The sequence below is a fragment of the Anguilla rostrata genome, chromosome 1, assembly GCF_018555375.3.
Source record: "Anguilla rostrata isolate EN2019 chromosome 1, ASM1855537v3, whole genome shotgun sequence".
NCBI lineage: Eukaryota > Metazoa > Chordata > Actinopteri > Anguilliformes > Anguillidae > Anguilla > Anguilla rostrata.
The window spans coordinates 37,002,512-37,024,277 of record NC_057933.1 but is presented as its reverse complement, the minus strand read 5'-3'; the positions used below and the strand labels follow the sequence as shown (position 1 = coordinate 37,024,277).

Genomic DNA, 21,766 nt, shown 5'->3' with positions numbered 1-21,766 from the left:
CTACACTGAGGCAAGTGTGTTAACTGATACCCTAAAGCACTGTACCTTAAAACTTAAGAATGCAAAATAATGAAAATAGTTTAATAATGAATTTAAAATACTTCAGAGACCATAAAAGCAAGCACTGTCATACACCAAGCAAAAAGACGGAAACAACGACCAACATCATATTGTGGCGATTTCGCGAGGAAGCAGAGACGGAGACTGGCTTGGCTGTTTTCGAATCGCTCCCGGGGAGCTTCGCTTTATTTGTGACATCTCCTCAAAACGGTAATTCGTAGACTGACCATCATAGCTGGGCGAAGCCTGCTTTTGTCAAACCCCGTTTGCCGTGATTGGCTGCCCCGGCGCAACGGAACTAACCAATCACACAGCCTTAACGGCACATCACACAAAGGTCGGATTTACATACAGCGGGAAACAGCAGCACGAGACACGCAAAACAGACACAGGCAGGGAATACAACAACAGTATTGGCTAATTGACTAATGACAGAAACATGACGGTGAAAATCATAAACCCGAGGGCTGCTAGCGCTACGGAAGCGATTCCTAGCAGGCTACACACATTCAAAATAACGAGTATTTACACGATCGCGGAGCGGGACAAGTTAACCGCTAACAAGCTAACAATTATTTAGTTACACACAGGCAAGATCGCCACACAGCCCCCACCTAAAGGGTCGCTAGTCCCCGACGACCCACAATTTCTAGGCGATTTACCTCGTAGTCGATTAAATAATTCGGTAGCCGTCGCTTCCGAGTAGGTCGGCCCGCGGTGGGCTGTGCCATTTCCTCTGCTGCCGGTGGTGTAGAGGGGACAGGGCTGCTACCTTGTCCGCCAGCTGCGTTTTCGGTGGCGAGTGGTTGGTAAGGTGCGAGTCGGTCTTGGTGGAGCACCACCAGGCGCCCTCGATTTGGCATGCGCAGGCGATACGTCACCTCACTCAGCCGCTCCAAGATCTCGCCAGGCCCACGCCAATGTGACTGCAGCTTAGGAGACAGGCCCTTCTTGCGCACTGGGCAGTGGACCCACACTTTATCACCTGGCTTGAAGGCCTGCCCCTTGCAGTGCTGATCGTAGGCGCGCTTCTGCCGCAGTCCCGCAGTGTCCTGGGCCTGGCGAGAGAAGTCGTGTGCCACCCGCAGTCGTTCCAGCAGCTGGCGGAAGTAGCAGGCCTCTGTACGGGCTGGTTCCCTGCTTTCAGGCGGGGCCCCGAACACCAAATCCACGGGCGTCCGGAGCTCCCGTCCGAACATCAGGGCGGCGGGCGTGCAGAGGCTGGACTCCTGTACGGCAGTTCGGTAGGACCACAGGACCAGGGGCAGGTGGCGGTCCCAGTCTCGTTGGTGCTGGCTGGCGAGGATAGCGAGTTGTGCAGTCAGGGTCTTGTTGAACCGTTCAACCAGTCCGTCGCTCTGGGGATGGAGTGGAGTTGTGCGGGTCTTCGCTACCCCGAGCCGACTGCAGACCTCAGCCAGCACCCGCGATTCAAAATTTCGCCCCTGGTCGCTGTGGAGTTGGGCGGGGACCCCGAAACGGGCAAACATCTCCTCGACTAGCTTCCCCGCTGTTGTTGCAGCACTTTGGTCCGGCACCGCGTACGCCTCGGGCCACTTCGTAAAGTAGTCCATAGCCACAAGCACATAGCGGTTACCGGCCTCAGTGACAGGGAAGGGGCCGAGGACGTCCACCCCCACTCGCTCCATCGGGGCCCCCACCACGTAGCGTTGTAGAGGGGCGCGGGAGCGCCTGGTAGGCCCCTTGCATGCCGTACAGGAGTCGCAGCAGTGGACCCGGGTGCCTGCCACCGCCGATACAGCAGCCCGTCCCGCAGCTCAAGGCTCCTCCTTTGCCCGTAGTAGGTCTTGAGCTCGGGCCCCTCAGCCGAGACCTCAGCCCACTGCGGCGGTGTTTCTGCCTCCAGCCAGCCCCTCACCTTTCTTAGCGTGCTGTCTCTTATCTGGCTCTTATCTTCCTGTCGCTGGCAGTGTTGACAATCCAGCTCAGCACAGGGACGGCGGGACAAAGCGTCGGCGTTGGTGTGGTGCCGCCCCGCCCTGTGCTCGATCTGGAAATCGCACTCTTGTAGCTCTTCTAACCACCGTGCGACTTGGCCCTCCGGGTGCTTGAAGTTTAGGAGCCAGGTGAGCGAAGCGTGGTCAGTGCGGAGGCGGAAGTGGCTACCTTGGAGATAGGGTCGGAAGTGCCTCAGTGCCTTGACTACGGCCAGCAGCTCTCGGCGGGTCACGCAGTAGTTCTGCTCTGCCCGGCTCAGGGCACCGCTGTAGTAGGCGACAGCTCTCTCTCCGTCGCTGTCCTCCTGAGAGAGGACGGCTCCCACCCCCACGTTACTGGCGTCGGTGTCGACAATGAATGGGCGGTGCACATCGGGATACGCCAGTACGGGGGCCTCCGTGAGAGCCGTTCTGAGCCGGGCAAAGGCTTCTGCGCATGCAGTGGTCCAGATGAACGGCTGGTACTTGTCGGTGAGGCGATGGAGGGGACTGGCAATGGAGGCGAAACCCCGCACGAACCGCCGATAGTAGCTCGCCAACCCCAGGAAGCTGCGCAGCTCGCCTACATTTGCTGGGGTCGGCCAATCCCGCACAGCAGTCACCTTAGCTGGGTCGGTGGCTACCCCTCGCTCACTCACAACGTGCCCCAGGAAGGCCGTCTCCCTCCGGAGCAGCTGGCACTTCCGGGGATTCAACCGTAGCCCAGCCCGGCGAATCGCCGCGAGCACGTTGTGGAGGTTAGCGAGGGCATGCTCGAAGCTACTGGCATGTACTAGGAGGTCGTCCAGGTACACTACGCAGCAGCTTCGGGGGACGGCCGACAGCACCCTTTCCATCAGCCGCTCGAACGTGGCAGGGGCATTGCACAGTCCGAACGGCATCACGCGGAACTGCCACAACCCTTGCCCGATGGTGAAGGCGGTCTTAGGCTTCGCATCCTCCGCCATTTTGACCTGCCAGTAGCCACTCCGGAGGTCCAGCGAGCAGAACCAACTGGACCCGCGATGTGGTCTAGCGCCTCGTCGATGCGGGGGAGAGGGTAGGCATCTTTGCGCGTTACGGCGTTGAGGCGCCGATAGTCCACGCAAAAACGCCACTCTCCGTTCTTCTTCCGCACTAGGACAGCAGGGGCCGCCCACGGGCTGTTGGAGGGCTCAATGACGCCTGCAGCGGCCATCTCTCTAACCTTCTCCTCTGCCCCCAGCCGCTTTGCTAGTGACAACCGGTGAGGGCGCAGACGAACCGGTGCAGCGTCACCAGTGTCAATGGCGTGCTGCACTAGCTCGGTCTGCGTGCATTCCTCATCGCGGGCAGCGAAGAGGTCTGCATTGTCCTTCAGCAAGCGTTCAAGCTGTTGGCATTGGTGAGGATTGAGGCCGCTGCAGCTGCGTCGCCACAGCTCGCAGACAGCACTCACCGTCTCGACAGAGGGGCGCAGGTTGTGACAGTGGGGCAGGCGAGCCACGCTCTGTGTTGGTTAGCTGGGGCGGCGGCTGGTGAGGGTGGGCTGAGGCTGGCGGCGGCTGGTGAGGGTGGGCTGAGGCTGGCGGCGGCTGGTGAGGGTGGGCTGAGGCTGCTCGGCGACGGGTCCTCCTGGACCTGCGTTTCCTCTTGGGGGTGGCGTGGAGGGCGAGGGTGGTGGCACCGATGGAGAGCCTGGCGTTGGCGATGTCCACCGTAGCACCCCAGTGGACCAGCAGATCCAGGCCGATTATGCACGTGTCGCTGATGTCGGCCAGCCAGAACTCGTGCGTCACCACCTCTCTGTTTCCGACCTCCACGCTCACCATCTTCTTGCCCCGCATGGCGAGCCTCTGTCCCGTCACTGACTGCAGCTGAGTGGTTGTTGAGGACCAGGCAGTGTTGGGGAGCGTTCCCGGTCGCACCAGGGAGATGGTGGCCCCCGTGTCGACCAGTGCCCAGCAGGCTTGCCCATCCAGCCTACAATGCAGGTATAGCCCGCCCGCCTCTCCCAGTCGGCCCACTCGCTGTTGGATGGATTGCTCTTCCGCCCTCAAAAGGGCAGGCTGCTCTCCTGCCCTGAAAAGGGCGGGCTGGAATTTTCTTTCAGCTCTCATAATAGAACGACTTTGCTCAGTTCCCGCCTTCACAAAGGCAGATGAAACATTTGCTTCTGCGAGTGGGACCGAACTGGTTTCAGGCGCAGCAGGCTGCTCCTGGTTGAGGATGGGATCTTGGGGCAGCGGTTTCCTCACAGCGCCGCCCCCGCGTCGTTTCCCGCCGGCCGTGGCGATCGGGGCTTGGGCGCTGGTGCTGGGCAGTCGCGGGCCAGGTGCCCTGGCTCGTCGCAGCGATAGCAGCGACCGCGTCGTGCTGGTGGTGGGCGCTGTCGCCGCTGTTGTGGGGGTGAGCGTGCCCAACGGACTTCCTCCTCCTCCTCGTAGCAGTCGATTTCGCGGACGCGGGGCCGGGTTGTCTGCCCTGGAACCAAGCAGAGAACGTCTTCCGCCCTCTCTACTTCCTTCAGAGCGTCGTCTAGGGAGCAGGGCGTGGTCAGGATGACGTGCTGGCGCAACCGTTCCGGGGAGAGAGTCTGGAGGAAGGCGTGCAACGCGAGCTCGTCCTGCCCTGCCGAGTCGAGGGACGGGTAGCCCTGCCGAGCGTGGAGCCGCACGTCTGCAGCCACGGTCCCCCAGCTCTCTTTTCCTTCGCGGCGGCGGCTGTTGAGCTTCTCCCGACTGCTCTGCATTGACCGCCTCTGGCCGAAACGCCTTGCCAAGGCCGTCGTCAGTGCCTTCAGATCGCCCTGTTCGGCAGCATCGAGGTCTAGCAGGACCTGCAGCGCTGGACCCTCCAGGGCGAGTGCTAGATGCGTCGCCGTCTGGCTCTCACTCCAGCCGCAGTGACGGGCAGCCAGCTGCAGCTGGGCTAGGTACGTCTCCCACTGTGCTGCTCCACTGAACCGGGCTAGCTTCGGCTGTGTGCTAGCTGCCGTGGTGGTTGTCATGCTGGCGCTGGCTGGCGTGCTAACGTTAGCTTCCCTCAGGTGCGTTGGTCGAACAGCACTGGCTCCGTCTGGTTGTCTGGGGGCCCTCTGTCGTTGCGCCACCGAGCTCTGCAGATCGGCGCCCGTCGCCGTCTCTGCTGCCTCGGTCTTCCGCCGCCTCGGTACCCCCAGTCTGTCTTCCAGCTCTCGGATCGCCTTCTCCACTTCAGCTAGCTGAATCCCACTTCCGGACACCAATGTGGCGATTTCGCGAGGAAGCAGAGACGGAGACTGGCTTGGCTGTTTTCGAATCGCTCCCGGGGAGCTTCGCTTTATTTGTGACATCTCCTCAAAACGGTAATTCGTAGACTGACCATCATAGCTGGGCGAAGCCTGCTTTTGTCAAACCCCGTTTGCCGTGATTGGCTGCCCCGGCGCAACGGAACCAACCAATCACACAGCCTTAACGGCACATCACACAAAGGTCGGATTTACATACAGCGGGAAACAGCAGCACGAGACACGCAAAACAGACACAGGCAGGGAATACAACAACAGTATTGGCTAATTGACTAATGACAGAAACATGACGGTGAAAATCATAAACCCGAGGGCTGCTAGCGCTACGGAAGCGATTCCTAGCAGGCTACACACATTCAAAATAACGAGTATTTACACGATCGCGGAGCGGGACAAGTTAACCGCTAACAAGCTAACAATTATTTAGTTACACACAGGCAAGATCGCCACAATATAATATGGATTTTAAGTTAAGATATTTTTAACATGTATGTATAGAAATGCATGGCCGGGCTACACCAAGACACCAGCAACAACAGCTGGGAACGTGATTTCAAAGAAATTATTGCATAATCTTGAAGATATGGGTCTGTAGAGTAAATGTATACTCCCTTTCATTTCAATTTTTAGTTTTGGCAGTAATCTGGTAAACAATGAGCCAGTACTGAACTGACAGTGTATAGAAATGCATGGCCAGGCTACACTAAAACACCAGCAACAATTGATGGGAACGTGATTTTACAGAAATTACTGTGTAATGTTAAAGGTATAGTTTTAAATATGAGTATATAATGCGCAATTATATCCAACTGTATTAGTTACAAGAAGAAAAACGACAAAATCGCACTTAAGAAATAATTGCATTTACCGAGCTTTTAGTTTGAAATACTCTAACCTGAAGTCTCTGTTGCTAGCAACAATTGCTCCTTTGAACCCCTCCCATAGATATCCGTGGAACCGGTAAACGGAACTATCTCCAGTTCTTTATATCTCGATGTGTGACACGAAACTCCGCCCGTTTGGAGCTTGGCCACTCCTCTTTGGAGCTAAACCAATGCCCTGCTTTGGAACTGCACCAGGCACCTTTGTCCGTCGACCAATAGATCTAATCGACAATGTTTTGTGGGCGTTGTTTCAAATTCCCGGCTATTGAACCGCTGCATTCAATCGGTGTTGTTCAGCAGTATGTGTTAGCCCGATATTACTTTGGTTCTCGTAAGCACAGTGATTTCAAATTTCGTTTCGTCAAATGAGCTGTAGAAGCTCTATGTCTGTGCTTACATGAAGACTGCGGCCTCAAGTGATACGGAATAAGTTTGTCGAATTGCACATCGCCATCCTGAGGTATGTATTAATCGGGTAACTAGATAACGCTGGTTGTTTGGTAAACGCTACGAAGTTAGACTAGCTAGTTATCATTGACGCGACGAAGCTACCTAATTGGTTGTAATCTAGCTAGCTTAGTAGCTGAATAAATATTTAGCTAGCGTCTGTCATTTGTTAGGCATTGGTCTATTTAACATAACTGTCATTGATATGTTTGTAGTCTTTTAAACTGGTTGGGTTGCGTAGTTAGGTTAGTCTAGTTATTTAACGTTACACATACAAATGGGTGTGCGTGTGGGTTCTGCGGCATGCGCGACGGTTGCAGACCACGTCCGCGTTGAGGCCGCGTACCTCCTCAAGAAATTAAAAGCGCGTAGTTAGCAACCAGTGCCCGCATACGCCGTAAAGAAGATGATTGGTTGACTGCTGACATGCGGTCACTGGCATACGGCTCTGGCTAACAGGTTATAACAGTTGATTCACAAAACCTATAGGCAACGTTAAATATGCGGCTAAAAGCGCTTTTGTCAGGTGAATGTCTTCGTTGCAACAAGTTACATCTAGCGGAGCATTTTTGTGGTCATTGGTGCAGTATTTAGTAGGTTTGGAAATATGAATGAAGGTATTTTCTTTTGAACTATAACGGTCAGTAACAAAATCTAATTACGTGGCCTGCGCAACCTGCCGCACAAGTATAAATGATCTGCCCGTTCGCGAGTGCCGCACACAACGTAAACGAACTATGCAGGCTACAGAGAAGTAGACTGTAAACAACCTTTAGATCTAGATCGCTGACGTTACGTTAGAACGACGTTACGTTAAAATTTAGCATACACCTTGCTGTGTTAGGTTGTTTGCTGTCCTACCTAGAGACAGAGCGCAATTAAGTCCCACCCACACCGGAGGGGAAAACAATTCATCGCTCTCCATTGACTTTTTTGTATTGCGTGAAGGTGCCTCCTTGTCACTTTCGTCTGCTAGCAAACAACAGAAAAATGCCTAAAAGCTGGTGTGTGGTGGGATGCACTACCAACTGGGTAAAGAACCCAGAGCTAAGTTTTTATAAGCCGCCGAACCGAAAAACCTGTCCTAACATTGGACTCTAGTGGCGTGTCAGCTAGCAAGCTAGCTACAGGCTACAGTACGTTACTGTCATTCGAAATAAGTTGGAGTTGGCTAGCGACGTTGTTTCAACAAGCTTGTAGATGGCTAAGAAGGGGAAGCTAAAATGATAGCTACTTAGCTAGCGTTAATAAAATTGCAGGTAATAAGTAGCTAACGTTAGCTAAGTTCTAGCTGCCATGTTTAAAAACTACCGTTAATTTCTGCACCCGTTTCACCAGAAGCCCCCCGAGCCGAAGGCAAATACCGTTTTAACGTTGTCGCTACACTGAAGTAGCAAGCTAGAGCTAGACTAACGCAGGTAGACTTAGGATGCTAAAATAATCCTTTGACATGCTTAAATCTAATGTTTTTAGCTAGCTGCAGGCATTTTGTTAGCGTTTCAGCCCTATACAATAAAGCACCATTTTTTGTCATTACATAAGAAACTGCATGAAACCATAACTCAATCAAATGAATCTCCCTAGCTCTTTCATGCTTTTTACAATGGTGCAGTCACGCAGTGTAGACATAGCGTTTTTCCAAGACCCCCTGAAACCGGGTTTGTAACGTTTCAGCCCTTGGTTGCATATAGGCCTCAGAAGTCGTGTCGTCATTCCTTTTCGGGTTGGTTAGCATTTTCGAGACTTCCGGTTCAAAAATAGACGTCCCTGTGACGAATGAATGGCTATTTCCGAATTTCTTTAAAATAAATTATGACATTTGGACGTTTTTTTTGTACATGAAAAAACAATGCGTTTTTACCTATTTTTTATAATCTAAAAAAATTCTGTGTCATTTTAAAAAGCCAATTGCTAACGGCTAAGTGGTTAGCCAGCCGAGATGACCCGTCGCACAGTTACATCACACACGGAGCTGTTTCGATAGAGGCGCGAAAACTGTTTTATTCCCGTTGTTTCCCGTTAGTGTAATGAATTATACATTATTCTATTTTTTTTTTACAGTTGTATATATTGTTGTAAACATCTTAATATAACTAGGTTACTTGTGCTTCACAAGCGTTGCCAGGGAACCGCAAGAGCTGTGATGTAAATAACATGTGCAGCAGTCAGTGTTAGCTTTTTGTTAGCAAAATAATTGTTTCGGTTGAAAAACGAAATCGGAATTCAGCGGATCCAGTGCCATTTAAGAGAGAAATGTGTCCGGATAAAAACGTCCAAGTTTTAAACGCCAGCTTAAATCACAGACTGACAGGGACGGTTATGTGAAAATCCATTCATTTTTTCCATAGAGAAATTTCCCTTCATACCGGAATTCCATATATGGGCAAGGTTTTTGCTCTGCGTTACGCCAGACTTCTGAGTCTTATTTTATTACTTTCTAGCCAGAACTGTGGCAGTTCCTTATGTAACGTTGATACACACCCCTCTCTTGAGCGTCTCTCAGCGATTATAACCCAACTATCGAGATTCTAAGTAACTGGAGATTAAACTTTTTTTGTACTCCACGTAGATCATAAACCCTTGAATATATAAAAACGCAATATTAAAAATTCTGGTAATAAACCTGAGGGGAATAACGTGAGAGTGAGAGGACATATTATCGACCATCTGAAATGCTACCGTATTTATTTCATATTTATTAAAGCGGACTGGACGCCGTTACCTATTTAAATGCAAGTCCTGTAAAAATTACACATAACTGTCTAAATGGGGAAAAAACCCAACTTAATGCTTATACATTTTAGGTAAATGGATACAATAGGCCTATTTCACATTTCCGGGTATGAAAACCGGAAATGAGAGACCCCTACATCCGGTTATCTTAACAGCCACCAAAACAATGGCAGCGACGAAGAGCAACCAGTTTTGTTGCGTTCCCCTGTGTACCAATTCGAAGAAGAATTTATTTGCCCTTTCACAGCTTTCCCACAGATGTGCTCCAAAATAAGAAAAAAACTTGCTAGGTAGCATGACTGTCATAATGTTGCAAACTAACATAAACTAACCCATTAAGATAGCTAGCTAGTTAGCTACTGCTTTGTGAATAAGATTACACTCAATATTGAACTTTTCTCCTCACATACATTTGGGTCCAAAAGTCTGAGTCCACTACCAACTCCTTTGTTTTTTATCGTTCATTGAAAACTAACGCCGTTTCAGTCATGTGGTATTTGTTACTCAAGAATGTCATAAAATCAGTTAGCTAGCTATGTTTTATGTTATGATTAGCAAATTACGTTTTAGCCAGCTAGCTTGTTAGCAAGCACATATTTGGATATTCAATGTTGAAACTGCAGATGCACGTTTATTTTAGTTGTTAATTGTAATTACAAAATGTATTGACGGACATCGTGACAAGCCTACTTAAGATATATCAGCTGATTTTAAAATGTGTCGGTAGTTTTTATCAGTGATGAAAACAGCTCGGTAGTGAACTGAACACCATTACACAGGCGATCTGACAAGCAATATAAATCTTAGAACAAGTACAGCACAAACATGTCACAAAATAGTAACGGTAGTACAAAACTTAGTTCAGAGATATTTCACCTCGGTATAACAAGTAATTTTGTGGAGCCTAACACATTGTGTTACCCTGCTGACCGTCAACATTAACAGAATCGCTTTTCTCACAGTTGTCAGGCTCCCTATTCATTCATTTTCGAGACAGCCGAGAGGAACAGAGACGCTGTTAACGGACAGCAGATGTTGCTTCACACTACGAAAACACAATCGCCTCCAGAAAATAATTTATGTCGAAGTGAAATATCTCTTTAATCGGCTAACATGCTGTGGTTAGCAAGCTAGCTATTTAGCTTTCTGGCAAACCAGAGCTAACGTTATACTTACCTTCATAACCGAATATAAACTTCTCAAAAACTAATTTATAGCCCTTGTCTAGTTTAGACCACTTAACGTTCACTGGTAATGCTTCGACAATGCGGATAACATCGGTCAGTGAACTTTGGCAGAGCTATTAGGGACTGAGAACACACGTCGCTGTTTAGGCTCAATTTTTCGCTGTCAGAAATGGACTCGCGTCCGTCGCAACGGTAACCGGAAACAAAGTATCCCTACATCCGGTTTTGGTCGCCATCGTGTGAAATAGGCCTATCTCTTCTACAGTATTTTTTAGACTAGGAACACGCTTGGAATTCCTTAATCGCGACTATTAAGTACATTGGTGCAAATGTCGCTTCACAGTTTCCAACTGTTTCCCTAATGGCTATTTTGCTTTCTGAAACTTGGGTTACAACTGTGAATATAGCCGCGTTTCCACCGCAGGAACTATACCCCGGAACTAGGAACCTTTTGAGGAACTCAGTGCGTTTCCACCGCAGGAACTAGGGTCTAAATTTAGTTCTGGGGGCTTTGTTTTACCCCCCAAAACGTTCCTGCTCGGGGGGTAGTACTTTCCGAAGGTACAGGAACCTTTTGGGTGGAGCTTGCAGCGCTGAATATTTCTGATTGGTCGAGTACTCGTAGCATTTGTGTTGTATTTATTTTCCGCCATTACCCGCCATGTTTGAAAATATGCAGCGGCAAACCAATTTATTTTCATAATAACAAATCAAACTTGTATGTTATGCGGCGCAGTAGCCTACTTTTGGTTATAGCCTGTCAACGTCTTGGAATTATAACGTGTGCTCTTCTGTTCTTTTCTTGCTGTAGTATTCGTTTTATAAAATGCTAAGCATTCGTGCTGGGACAGCATATTACGTAGGCTACCAAAATTTTGCTGAATATTTTCTTCCGGATTTTCTTTGTTAGCCCGTTGTAATTGACTCAAAACGTTTGATACAGTTATGTGAGGTATGCGGTAGTTCTGCATAATTAACATTGGTGATACAGTACAAGCAAACTGGAAATCACCTTCCGCACTTTTTATCCGGGTAAAATAACAAGTTCATTCTAGTAATCTTCCCTTTAGCTTTTTCAGACTGCCGTAATTTTACTCAATTTTACTGCCATTTTTCAATTCCACGAAAAGACCAGGAAGACTATGGACTAATTTATGGTGCATGGTTCGCATCTGGAGGGCACACTTCGCTGCTCGGCTAGCAGTAACTTCGAAGGAAAGCAAACGGTGGCTGTACCACTACTAAAATTACATTTTCACGCAAGTCCGAGTTTTCGTTCTATTCTTGTCATTTTGCGATTAGCCTATATGGAATTGACGACGAGAAAGTAATAAAACAGCAAATTGTTTACAACGTGTGCATGTTTTCTGCTGTTAATGAATGTGTTTGAGAGGATATATGAAAATCAATAAATACAAAAGTAACCATATATAGTCATTGTTGGTAACCCGTTGTATATAAGTGGAATAAACCCCTCCGGGCTGTCCCGGTTATTAGAAAATAATGTAGGCTACTTCGGTGGTAGTATGGGGTTACAGAAGAAATCATATGACAGATGGACCGACGACAACGTCGCTTTTCCATACGTCAGTGGGCTAATTTGCCTAATCTTCGCGGGACTTTAGACCCCGGTGGAAACGCAGACAGCCATTGGCTGAAGGAACCTTTTAGTTCCTGGTAAAGCAGTTCCTGGGACTGAAAGTTCCGGGTAATTTTGGTGGAAACGCGGCTAAAGTAACGGATTGCTAGAAATGCTAGTAGGGACCAGCCATTTTCATATTAACCTGAAATACACAAGACGGGACACTTCTACAATATGATCTCAAGTAAAGACAAGTTCCATTAATCTCTTTGGGGTGGTCGATCCACGTCCCCTTAGCAACTAAAGCTAGCACTGGGCGACCTCTGACATATTTGCCGGCACAGAAAAAAAAAGTACTGAAAAAGTGACCTCCGGAGGATAACAAGGACGTTTTTTTTCTACATAACTAGGTACAGATTATTACTTATATTTTGCCTATTTTATATAGACTACAGTTGCAAATATGTTTACGTTTTCCTGTCTACCGAACGAACCCGGTCGATAGGTGCTCACACTCTATAAGTAGTAGGCTATACACCGATCAACCACAACATTAAAACCACCTGCATTTTTCTGATTTAATATTTTATTTTCTCATAAAACACATTTGTTGGCTAAATGGCTTTAAAGTAGGCAGTATACTTTGTACGAAGTAGGCCTAGAACTTTTTGAGCAAAACAAAGCAATCAGAACAACTGACGAACAAAAAGACGCGGTGTTGTGTGTTTGTACGGTGCAGTGTGCGACGGCCTCCAGGGAGAACCTTTCAAAAAGTTATTTCTTGTTCTCCGACCTCCCCCTCTCAGCTATTGGTCCAAATATCACACGGTTACGTCACGGCGTTCAGAGGGCAGACTTAACACGCTAATGTACGGAGAGTTCAACGCCAGTCTCTCTTCTAAAGAGATGGGAATTCTGTGAGTTTCTGCATGTTTGATGAATGATGCTACTCGTTGCAGCAAGTCATCAAAACACCTAGCACACATTCGGAAATAAGAGAAAGTGGACCCCCTCGTCTAAACTCCGCATTTGCCGAATGTACAGACAAAACTGTCCATTCTCCGTCCTACTCTGATTAAAGGGCGAACGTACCATCTCCTTGGGCTTTTTTTCTTCTGTTGCATAGCTAGATAACCTAAAGCCACTTTAAACTTTTTGTTTTGTGTTGCGATCTCGCGTAGCCCTGCTCTTTATACATCAATGGCGTAGCCGCGAGACAGAGGTCTGGGTGAGATTCCAGCCCCGTCTAATAGCTGCCTCGTAATTATTCACGCCCCAGCCGCGTGGAGTGACTTTAAGCGGTGTGGTGTTCTCACTGAATATACCGACAACAGTGTTCGTGGACATGTTCTCCGGTGGTTCTCAATCCTGAAGTTTTTTCTTCTTACTAAGTATACTGCCAACTTAAGTCATCAAGGCTCCAAGTTATCAAATGTGCCTCAAACCACCATGCTGCTGCCAAATATGCAGTAGATACTACAAGCATTGTTTCTCCTGATTCATTTTCCTGTTGAACTAAATGGAAAAATATTCAGGAGTACAAAGCTTGTAGTATCTACTGCATATTTGGCAGCAGCACAGTGGTTTGAGGCTCAATTGATACCTTGGACCCTTGATGACTTAAAGCCATTTCGCCAACAAATGTGTTCCATACTGTATCAGCATAATTTACTACTGAATCTAGTCGCACCACCCAATTCCCGTAGAGATCCATTCAAATGCAAAGAGTTTTTGTTTTGCTTGTAGGACAACCTGACAATAAGATATCCAGACTCTGATGATGTTGATAGGTCACAGACATAAGGAAGTCATGGCATGCAAAGGATATGCAACCAAATACAAAACATGACTCTCTTATTTGACATTATGTTAATTAGTCTAAAACACTGAAATGGCATGCTGTAATTACTACATGGTGAAACTAAAATGTATAAGAATACCCTTTAATAAAAGCTCTGAGTCTGCACTTTGACCACATGTGAATTGTTTGATTACAAACAGAAAATATAAAATATTAAATCAGAAAAATGCAGGTGGTTTTAATGTTGTGGCTGAGCGGTACTGAAATATTCTGATATAGACTAACCAGTAATATCAGCAACTTTTTGCAAGCTAGCCACTTAAATTGAATTCTCCTTTTTGCTGTCAGAAGAGCAGTGGAAGGCAACGATAGCTTGGAAAATATTAATTGGAGTTGGAGGGTGAACTCAACCCCATAATAAAGTTGCCATTTCATCGTAAACTGTCGTGTCTGTGTTTTCATTATTTTTGCTCTGTATACCAACTGTGTGCGAACAACTGGGTATGCAGTTTGGCAACAGATATGGAGCCTGTCATGTTTGTGGTGGCTACTCCATAGGCGGGGGGTGTTAAATTAAATGGAAAGAAGATGGGCAGTGGCGAGGATAAGACGGCAGTTTATAATTCAAAACGGGACCCGACGATCTGCACCAATGTAGTCAATCGATCTATAGCTCGCTACACTCGTTAAAATTAGAGCCCGACCGATATATCGGCCATTATTTGACTTTTTTGACGACATCGGGATCGGCAGTTATGCCGCCGATGTGCCCCGATTTTTTAATAAGTATAATAAACAAAAAAACAATGATTATTTATGTGTACTTGTCTGTTCGAATGTTGTAATTGCTATTTACTAGAATTATCCAGTAGAGGGAGCACTAATACAAGTGTGAACTGCAGCAGCTGACGCGCTACTTCTGTAATAAGACGTTTGTCACTCGTGCCTCATCCAATATTCTCCACTGCAAGACTTGTATGCACAGATTCGATTGCCGCAATAAAGGTATGTATATTTAGTGAAAGTTTTTAATTAAATGCGTTTATACAACCACTATGTTTATCAATCCTCATTATCAAGCGAGCAAGCTAGCTAACATATTTGGTTCACTTTAGCAAGCTAGCTGGCTAGCAAGCCTTTATGGAGTGGCAGTGAGCACATAAGCAGTGTAGGATCTACATTTCCAGAGGACATCGCTGTATTCTCAGATAAATAGCCAGCCAAAATAAAATGGTGATTGAATTCATCACACATTTGTTTTTTATCTGAGATAATGATATTAGCTACTATATGATGCTGTGTAAATAGCCAAAGCGTGATTGCAAGCGGGTGTCATCTAGTCACGCGTCATCGTAGCAAGCTAACCAGACAGTAAAAAACCCAATAAAACACTTCTAATGTAGATCATTTATGTTATCTAGCTTTGTCGTGATAACATGAGAGAAGGATTGCTGTTGGAGAAGTGAATCAATCAACCGTTAGCGCGGGTAACCTGCACGAAAGCGCATTGTAGTTTTTTCATCACCAAATTTTTATGGACAGGGAAGCCATACGTTACGTATTTCATCCAGTCAATTTAATTTAAAGCACTGTCACAGATGGCCAGGCGGTACCTCTCTGCACCACCTTCATCAGTTCCCAGCGAGAGGGTTTTCAGCACAGCAGGGAACATTTATGATGAGAAAAGGAGCTCCTTCCTAGGTTGTTCATATATTTAGTTTAGTTTAATATATATATATATATATATTAAATTTAATATCATCTTTTACATTTTTTTAATCTGTCTTAAAGTTCTGTGTGTTTATTTTTATTTCAAGTTTTTCAAATTGATTTGAAAATTTTGCACTTTGACAAATTATTGGTCAAAACATCGGTAATTAGTGGGCTACGACTCTCCGGGATCGGCATCGGACCCAAAAATCTGGCATCGGTCGGGCTCTAGTTGTAATTAGCCTACATTTCCATCAAAGACATGGTGGTCTTTGTAGTCCATACATCGCCATCATCGCATGTTCAGTACAACCAACCAGAGTCTAGTGTTGAACTCTCCCCTGAGAACAATGAATAAAACAACTCAACTATAATTTTGTAACTGAATCGTGTCCAGTATAATCACACATTGATTCCTATTCTTATGAGTATTATGGGTATAACTGGGTTGAAAATATGACTGGATGCATTTGCTTGGCAGAAAAAGGCGTGAGGTTTTTCATTATAGCCTATGGAGAAATTGAGAGGTGTTTTGCACTAGCTTCGGCAACAGAAGCAAGTGGTGGCGTCTGTTCCATACCATAGTTCAGTGCTCAGAAGTCATGTCGTCATCCCCTTTGATTTCGTTCACATTTTTGGAACTTCTGGATCAAAAAAATAGAGTGGGAGAAATTAATGGCGTTTTATTAATTCCTTCAAAAAATGTATGACATTTGGTTCTTTGTGTATGAAAAAAGAATACTTTCCACAATTTTGTTTACAATTTTAAAAAATTCTGTATAATTTTTAAAAGCAAATTGCTAATGGATAAGTGCACATTTACAACATTGCACACAGGGCTTTGTTTCCAGTGCTACCATTTACACAAGTAGGCAGTTTGCTTTTATCTGTTAGTATAATAAATTATATGTTTTTTGTTTTTTACAGTTGTATATATCACTCTGAATTCAGTGGATCTAGTGCCGTTTAAAAGAAAAATGTGTCCGGATAAAATCATCAGAGTTTTAAACGGCAGTTTAAATCACAAACTGTGACAGGGACTGTTAACTCCCATTCATTTTTTCCATAGATAAATTGTGCTTTGATCCGGAAATCCATAGGCTATATGGTTAAAGGTTTCGCTGTGCGTTTCGTCAGACTTATGAGGACAGGCTGTATTTGTAATCAAGTATAAACTCCACCCACCTTGGGCGCATTTTCCTGTGCTGTGTACCATCTTGTGCCAACCCATTGCCATTTTCTGTGTAGGTCCGTGGTGGGTGTGGTTGGCACACAGCGTAATGGAGGTGGGGTCGGTTGTTCTGGGCGACATGGAGTTCCGAGGGGTGGAATTTTCTCTAAAGCTGGAGCTAGAGGAGGAGGTACTGGTTGTGGAGATTATGGATTCTGTGACAGCTGACCAGTGGAGGCGGGAGTTTGATCCAGCTTGTGAGTTGGGCATGGGGGGGAGGGGGGGGTGTTGATGATTTCTGCAATCTTTGTGGAGTTTATCCTTAGCATTGTGAGTGCACTTCTGTGTCTTATTGTTTGTTTTCTCCATCAGACATTGAGAACCTGACTCGCAAGACAGGGAATTTCAAGCAGTTCCCAATCTTCTGCAACATGCTAGAGTCTGCTGTCAATAAGGTTGGTTTACAGGTCGGAAAACACTGAAGAGTCATTGAGCCCCATTCACGAAACATGTACGATCAGATTTGATCGTTAACTGTGCTTCCAAACGTTTCCACGAGCATGTCGGCGTTCATTATTTTTTTTGTTATCTGCATTTATTCTTTGGTAAGTTCAAAATCTACATGTTTTTGGAAGCACGTGTAAAGACATGCATACAGTTAAGCCCAAAATTATTCATACCCATGCCAAATTTTGAGTTATAGTGAATTTTTATTTGACGAATAGGTTTCTTCTGGCTGGAAATGACATAAGGAGGTGACACAAGATGGTAAGACATTGTGTTAGAGATATTAATGAAAAATGTTACCTGTTTTTATGTTTTTTTTTTTTTTTTTTTACATTTTTACAAAAAATTCAAAGACCAAAATTATTCATACCCCTTGAAATTGTCACAATTTTTTGGGGAAATGCAAGCTTATACATATTGGTATTCGCTTGACTAGACATTTTGAACAGCTGGATATATGACAGCTAAATAGTTAACTTTAGTAACTTAACCAGCAATCCATCACTTGGTACTTCATTATCCACAATAACAAGTTTAATAGCTAGCTAAATACCTGAGAAGGATGTCGTTGCTCCGCCATGTTCCCAAGTAAGGCTACATTCACACCAAATCAGGCAATGCGGAAAAAATGGCAGTCTTCCCATTCATTTGAATAGGGGTAGTGCGTTTAGGCTGCAGCAGTGGGGACTGCATGGGGTGCTGAAAAAAACGCAGCGGCCAGAGGCAAGAAAGTTGAACCAGAATCAACTTTTGCCGGAACGCAACCCGACGTCACGCTGCAGTGGCCAATCACGTAAGTTGTTTAAATTACCATGTAGCAGTCCGCTGTTTACCGAGCAACTGATGCGATTAATTTCCTAAGATTTGATTTTATGATTGTCACCGTGATTTGACAGTATCGGGTAATGGGATGAGTACCGAAACAATAATTACTAGCTAAATATCAATTCTGAACGTCAGAATTAAGCTGTATAAAAGATTCGCTATTTAGCAGTTTTTGCATGTTAGTTTATTGTACCTAGCACTATGGAGTTCATGGACCAAACGATAATACGCTCCCAGTTGTGTCCTCGCTTCAACGTCTGCGTCTGGCTGGCAGTCTATGCTGCAAAATAACGCTAGCCAAGAGGCTTCCTTCGGTTTGTGTTTGTGTCTTTTTTTTTTTTTTTTTTTTTTGAGCTTTAGCGGACAGGAAATGGAGGGGGGGGGGGGGGTTAAAGCTCACGACATGACGTTATACAAATGGGCCATGTAGTGACACGCCCACACCGCCGCACAACCCTGCGGCATGGTGCCACATTGCCTGATCTGGTGTGAATGCAGCCTAAATGATGATGTGCATGCCTTCAGTCAGGGGAGGTAAACACAACGCATATCAATAATGCATTTGTCCGAGTGACCAATAAAGTCGCCCCCTTCCCTTCACCCCACCTCCATGTCAAAATCATGCCAAAACCCCAAGCGAGAGAAAAACAGAATCGTACTCGTAAAAAATTTAATTGTAAACATGAGTGAGAAAAAACAATTGCAATTTTATTTTTTATATTTGTGAACATAACCTTTTTTCCTACGCAGACAATACTTTTGGCACAAAATTGATGCCGTAATGGACAAAGGCATTTTCTGTTGAATGAGCGGGAACCAAATTCAAGATGGCGGCCATATTGAATGAGCGGTGGTGTCACCGATCAAACCAGCCTTGGTGTGGTCAAGTCCAATTCACCACCAAAAAATCAGCCCGATCGACAAAGGCGCTTCCTTTTAAATGAGCGAAAACCAAATTGTTGACGGACAATGGACGGACGGACGGACGGACGGACGACTATGGATTACTACATGGTGAAACCAAAATGTATAAGAATACCCTTTAATGAAAGCTCTGAGTCTGCACTTTGACCACGTGTGAATTGTTTGATTAAAAACAGAAAAAATCAAATTAAATCAGAAAAAAGAAACATGCAGGTGGTTTTAATGTTGCGGCTGATCGGTGTATGCAGTGAACAGTACCAAGAACACCCAACAAAAACTATAGAAAAAAATAAAATAAATAGGCATATGTTGCCAGGCTGTGTCCTTGGACCCTGTACACAATATCATCTTCCTGCTCTTGGCACATCCAAAATAAGAACTAGACTGAAACTGCCGTGAGGAGCCTAATGCAGCCCTTTTATAGCAGCAGCTCCTACCATTACCCCAATTAGCTATAATTAAACTAACATTACACAACGCACATTTAAACATAACAAGAAATAATAATCAAATACAAATTAACAAACAATATTTTACATTTAAATAGTAGATAGAGTTCTGATACTCTGTATTACTCTGATCGCTAAATCCCCTTACTACTATGGAACTACCCATCAGCACCCCTGGGAACCCCTCTACAAAAATACCACTTTGTACAGTCGTGTATGTTTCACGGAAATGACTAGGACACAGAAAAATGCTGAATGAATGTAAATTGAATGCAGATTATTGTTACAAGACGCTAGTGATCAATACAGTTGAAATTGGAAGTTTACATAAGTCATTAAAACTCATTTTTAACCACTCCACAGATTTCATGTTAGAAAACTATAGTGTTGGCAAGTCAGTTAGGACATCTACTTTGTGCATGACACAAGTACAACCAATAGTACGCAAGTATAAACACCATGTGATCACTCCGCTGTCATACTGCTCAGGAAGGAGACGCGTTCTGTCTCCTAGAGATGACCGTGTTCTGTCTCCTAGAGATGACCGTGCTTTGGTGCGAGAAGTGCAAATCAATCCCAGAACAACAGCAAAGGACCTTGTGAAGATGCTGGAGGGAACAGGTACAAAAATATCTATATCCACAGTAAAAAGGAGTCCTATATCGACATAACCTGAAAGGCTGCTCAGCAAGGAAGAAGCCACTACTCCAAAACCGCCATAAAAAAGCCAGACTACAGTTTGCAACTGCACATGTGGACAAAAATCTTACTTTTTGGAGAAATGTCCTCTGGTCTGATGAAACACAAATTGAACTGTTTGGCCGTAATGACCATCGTTATGTTTGGAGGAAAAACATACTGTTTCTTTGGGCTCTCAATCCTTGTTTATAAGCTTCCAATGAGCTTCCGGGGCATTTGGATTTCTATGTGCATAAACAGAATTTCAAATGCAAAAAGTGTTTTACCTTATGGAAAACTTCTTGCCTTACAAACAGCAAAGAAATGATCTCATTTAGACATTCCAGTCTCAACTAAATTACCTAAAAGCAGGCTACTACCTGAAAAAATCTACCCTGTCTATGATCTTCCCATTGTGCTTGCCCCTGCTGGGAAAACCAATATATACGTTACTGTAACTATACAGTGTTGTCTTTTTTAAGCTCATTTACATAGCTTTTGAATGTAGTTTGCGGCTTTATTGTAGCTGAAATCATGTCTTTGCTATCCTTCTGCTTACCCAGTTACTTTCACTTTGAGTTTTCGCATTGAGCCCGGAGTGGAAGCTTAGTGCACGCTTTATCAATCGTTTATTGGAGCTTTCTTTGTTTATCGGTAAATGCTTGCATAAAAAGCACTGCAGCAGTGATAAAGGGCACTATATTATTGTAAATCGTTAATGATTTGATTTTATATCTTTGTAATTTTTCCTCCTTGTGGGCTCTCACTCTGTTGTCATCAGGGTGAGCTTTGTATGTGTGTGAGGCTGTTGGTGAGTTCCCTCACTTCACACTTCCCTGTGAAATTCCTTTGTAGGCTTTGATAACTAATAAAAGGGGTGCTGGGATGCTGTGCCTCATTTCATCTATATGCAGATTACATCAGCGTGCTTACTTCTTACATGCCTGATTTACAGTTAGTCTGACAGCTGACTGCAGGTCTGAGCACACAGGAAGGTGTAAAACCAAGTGGTTTTGTTATTTCTAAGTGAATTCCTTTTTTATGGTAAGTGATCATTATGAACATATTTTGAGCATGGAAGCTCTCCAAAAAACTGACCATTATGAACATATTTTGTACATAGAAGCTTTCCAAAAGTATACCCTTTCACTGTAATACATGGCTTAGTCAAAGAGCGAGAATGGGTAAATAAAGAATATTTGTTTTGGGGGGATTCCATTGTTAAATATAGGTACGTGAAATGAAGCATTTTAAAACAAGGACTAGTTTTTTAAAAAGTTTATCATGAACAAATGCAATTAATTGGCTAAATACCAAAATCTCAAAACAAGCCTACAACACCTTAGAAATTATAATGATAATTATCGTCCGTATTTAAAAGCTGAATGAAGGCACACGGACAGTGGTTGCGGATATCGGTCTAGATTGATTGCAGTGGGTCGCAGAACTGAGAGTCGAATGAAATAGAGCATTTTAAAACAACTAGGCCTATGACCTTTTTAAACAAGCACAAGTTTGAAAATGTTTATGCAGAACAAATTAAGCCCTTGCTAAATACCAAAAGCGGAAAACATGTCAGCAGCACATTAAGTGATAGCTTACG

At 45.2% G+C, this 21,766-nt stretch overlaps 1 protein-coding gene across 3 annotated transcripts in view; it reads left to right on the top strand.

The window, feature by feature from the left end:
* The first annotated feature begins 6,435 nt into the window (after window positions 1–6,435).
* The window catches only part of ccdc61 (coiled-coil domain containing 61), a 95,251-nt gene continuing 79,920 nt past the window's right edge, over window positions 6,436–21,766 (top strand). For all 3 annotated transcript variants that reach the window (XM_064308109.1, XM_064308101.1, XM_064308091.1), the window contains exons 1-3: window positions 6,436–6,609; window positions 16,858–17,037; window positions 17,153–17,235. In XM_064308109.1, coding sequence (XP_064164179.1) covers window positions 16,890–17,037; window positions 17,153–17,235 — 231 coding nt within the window. In that variant the 5' untranslated portion in view covers window positions 6,436–6,609; window positions 16,858–16,889. The remainder of the gene's footprint in view (window positions 6,610–16,857; window positions 17,038–17,152; window positions 17,236–21,766) is intronic.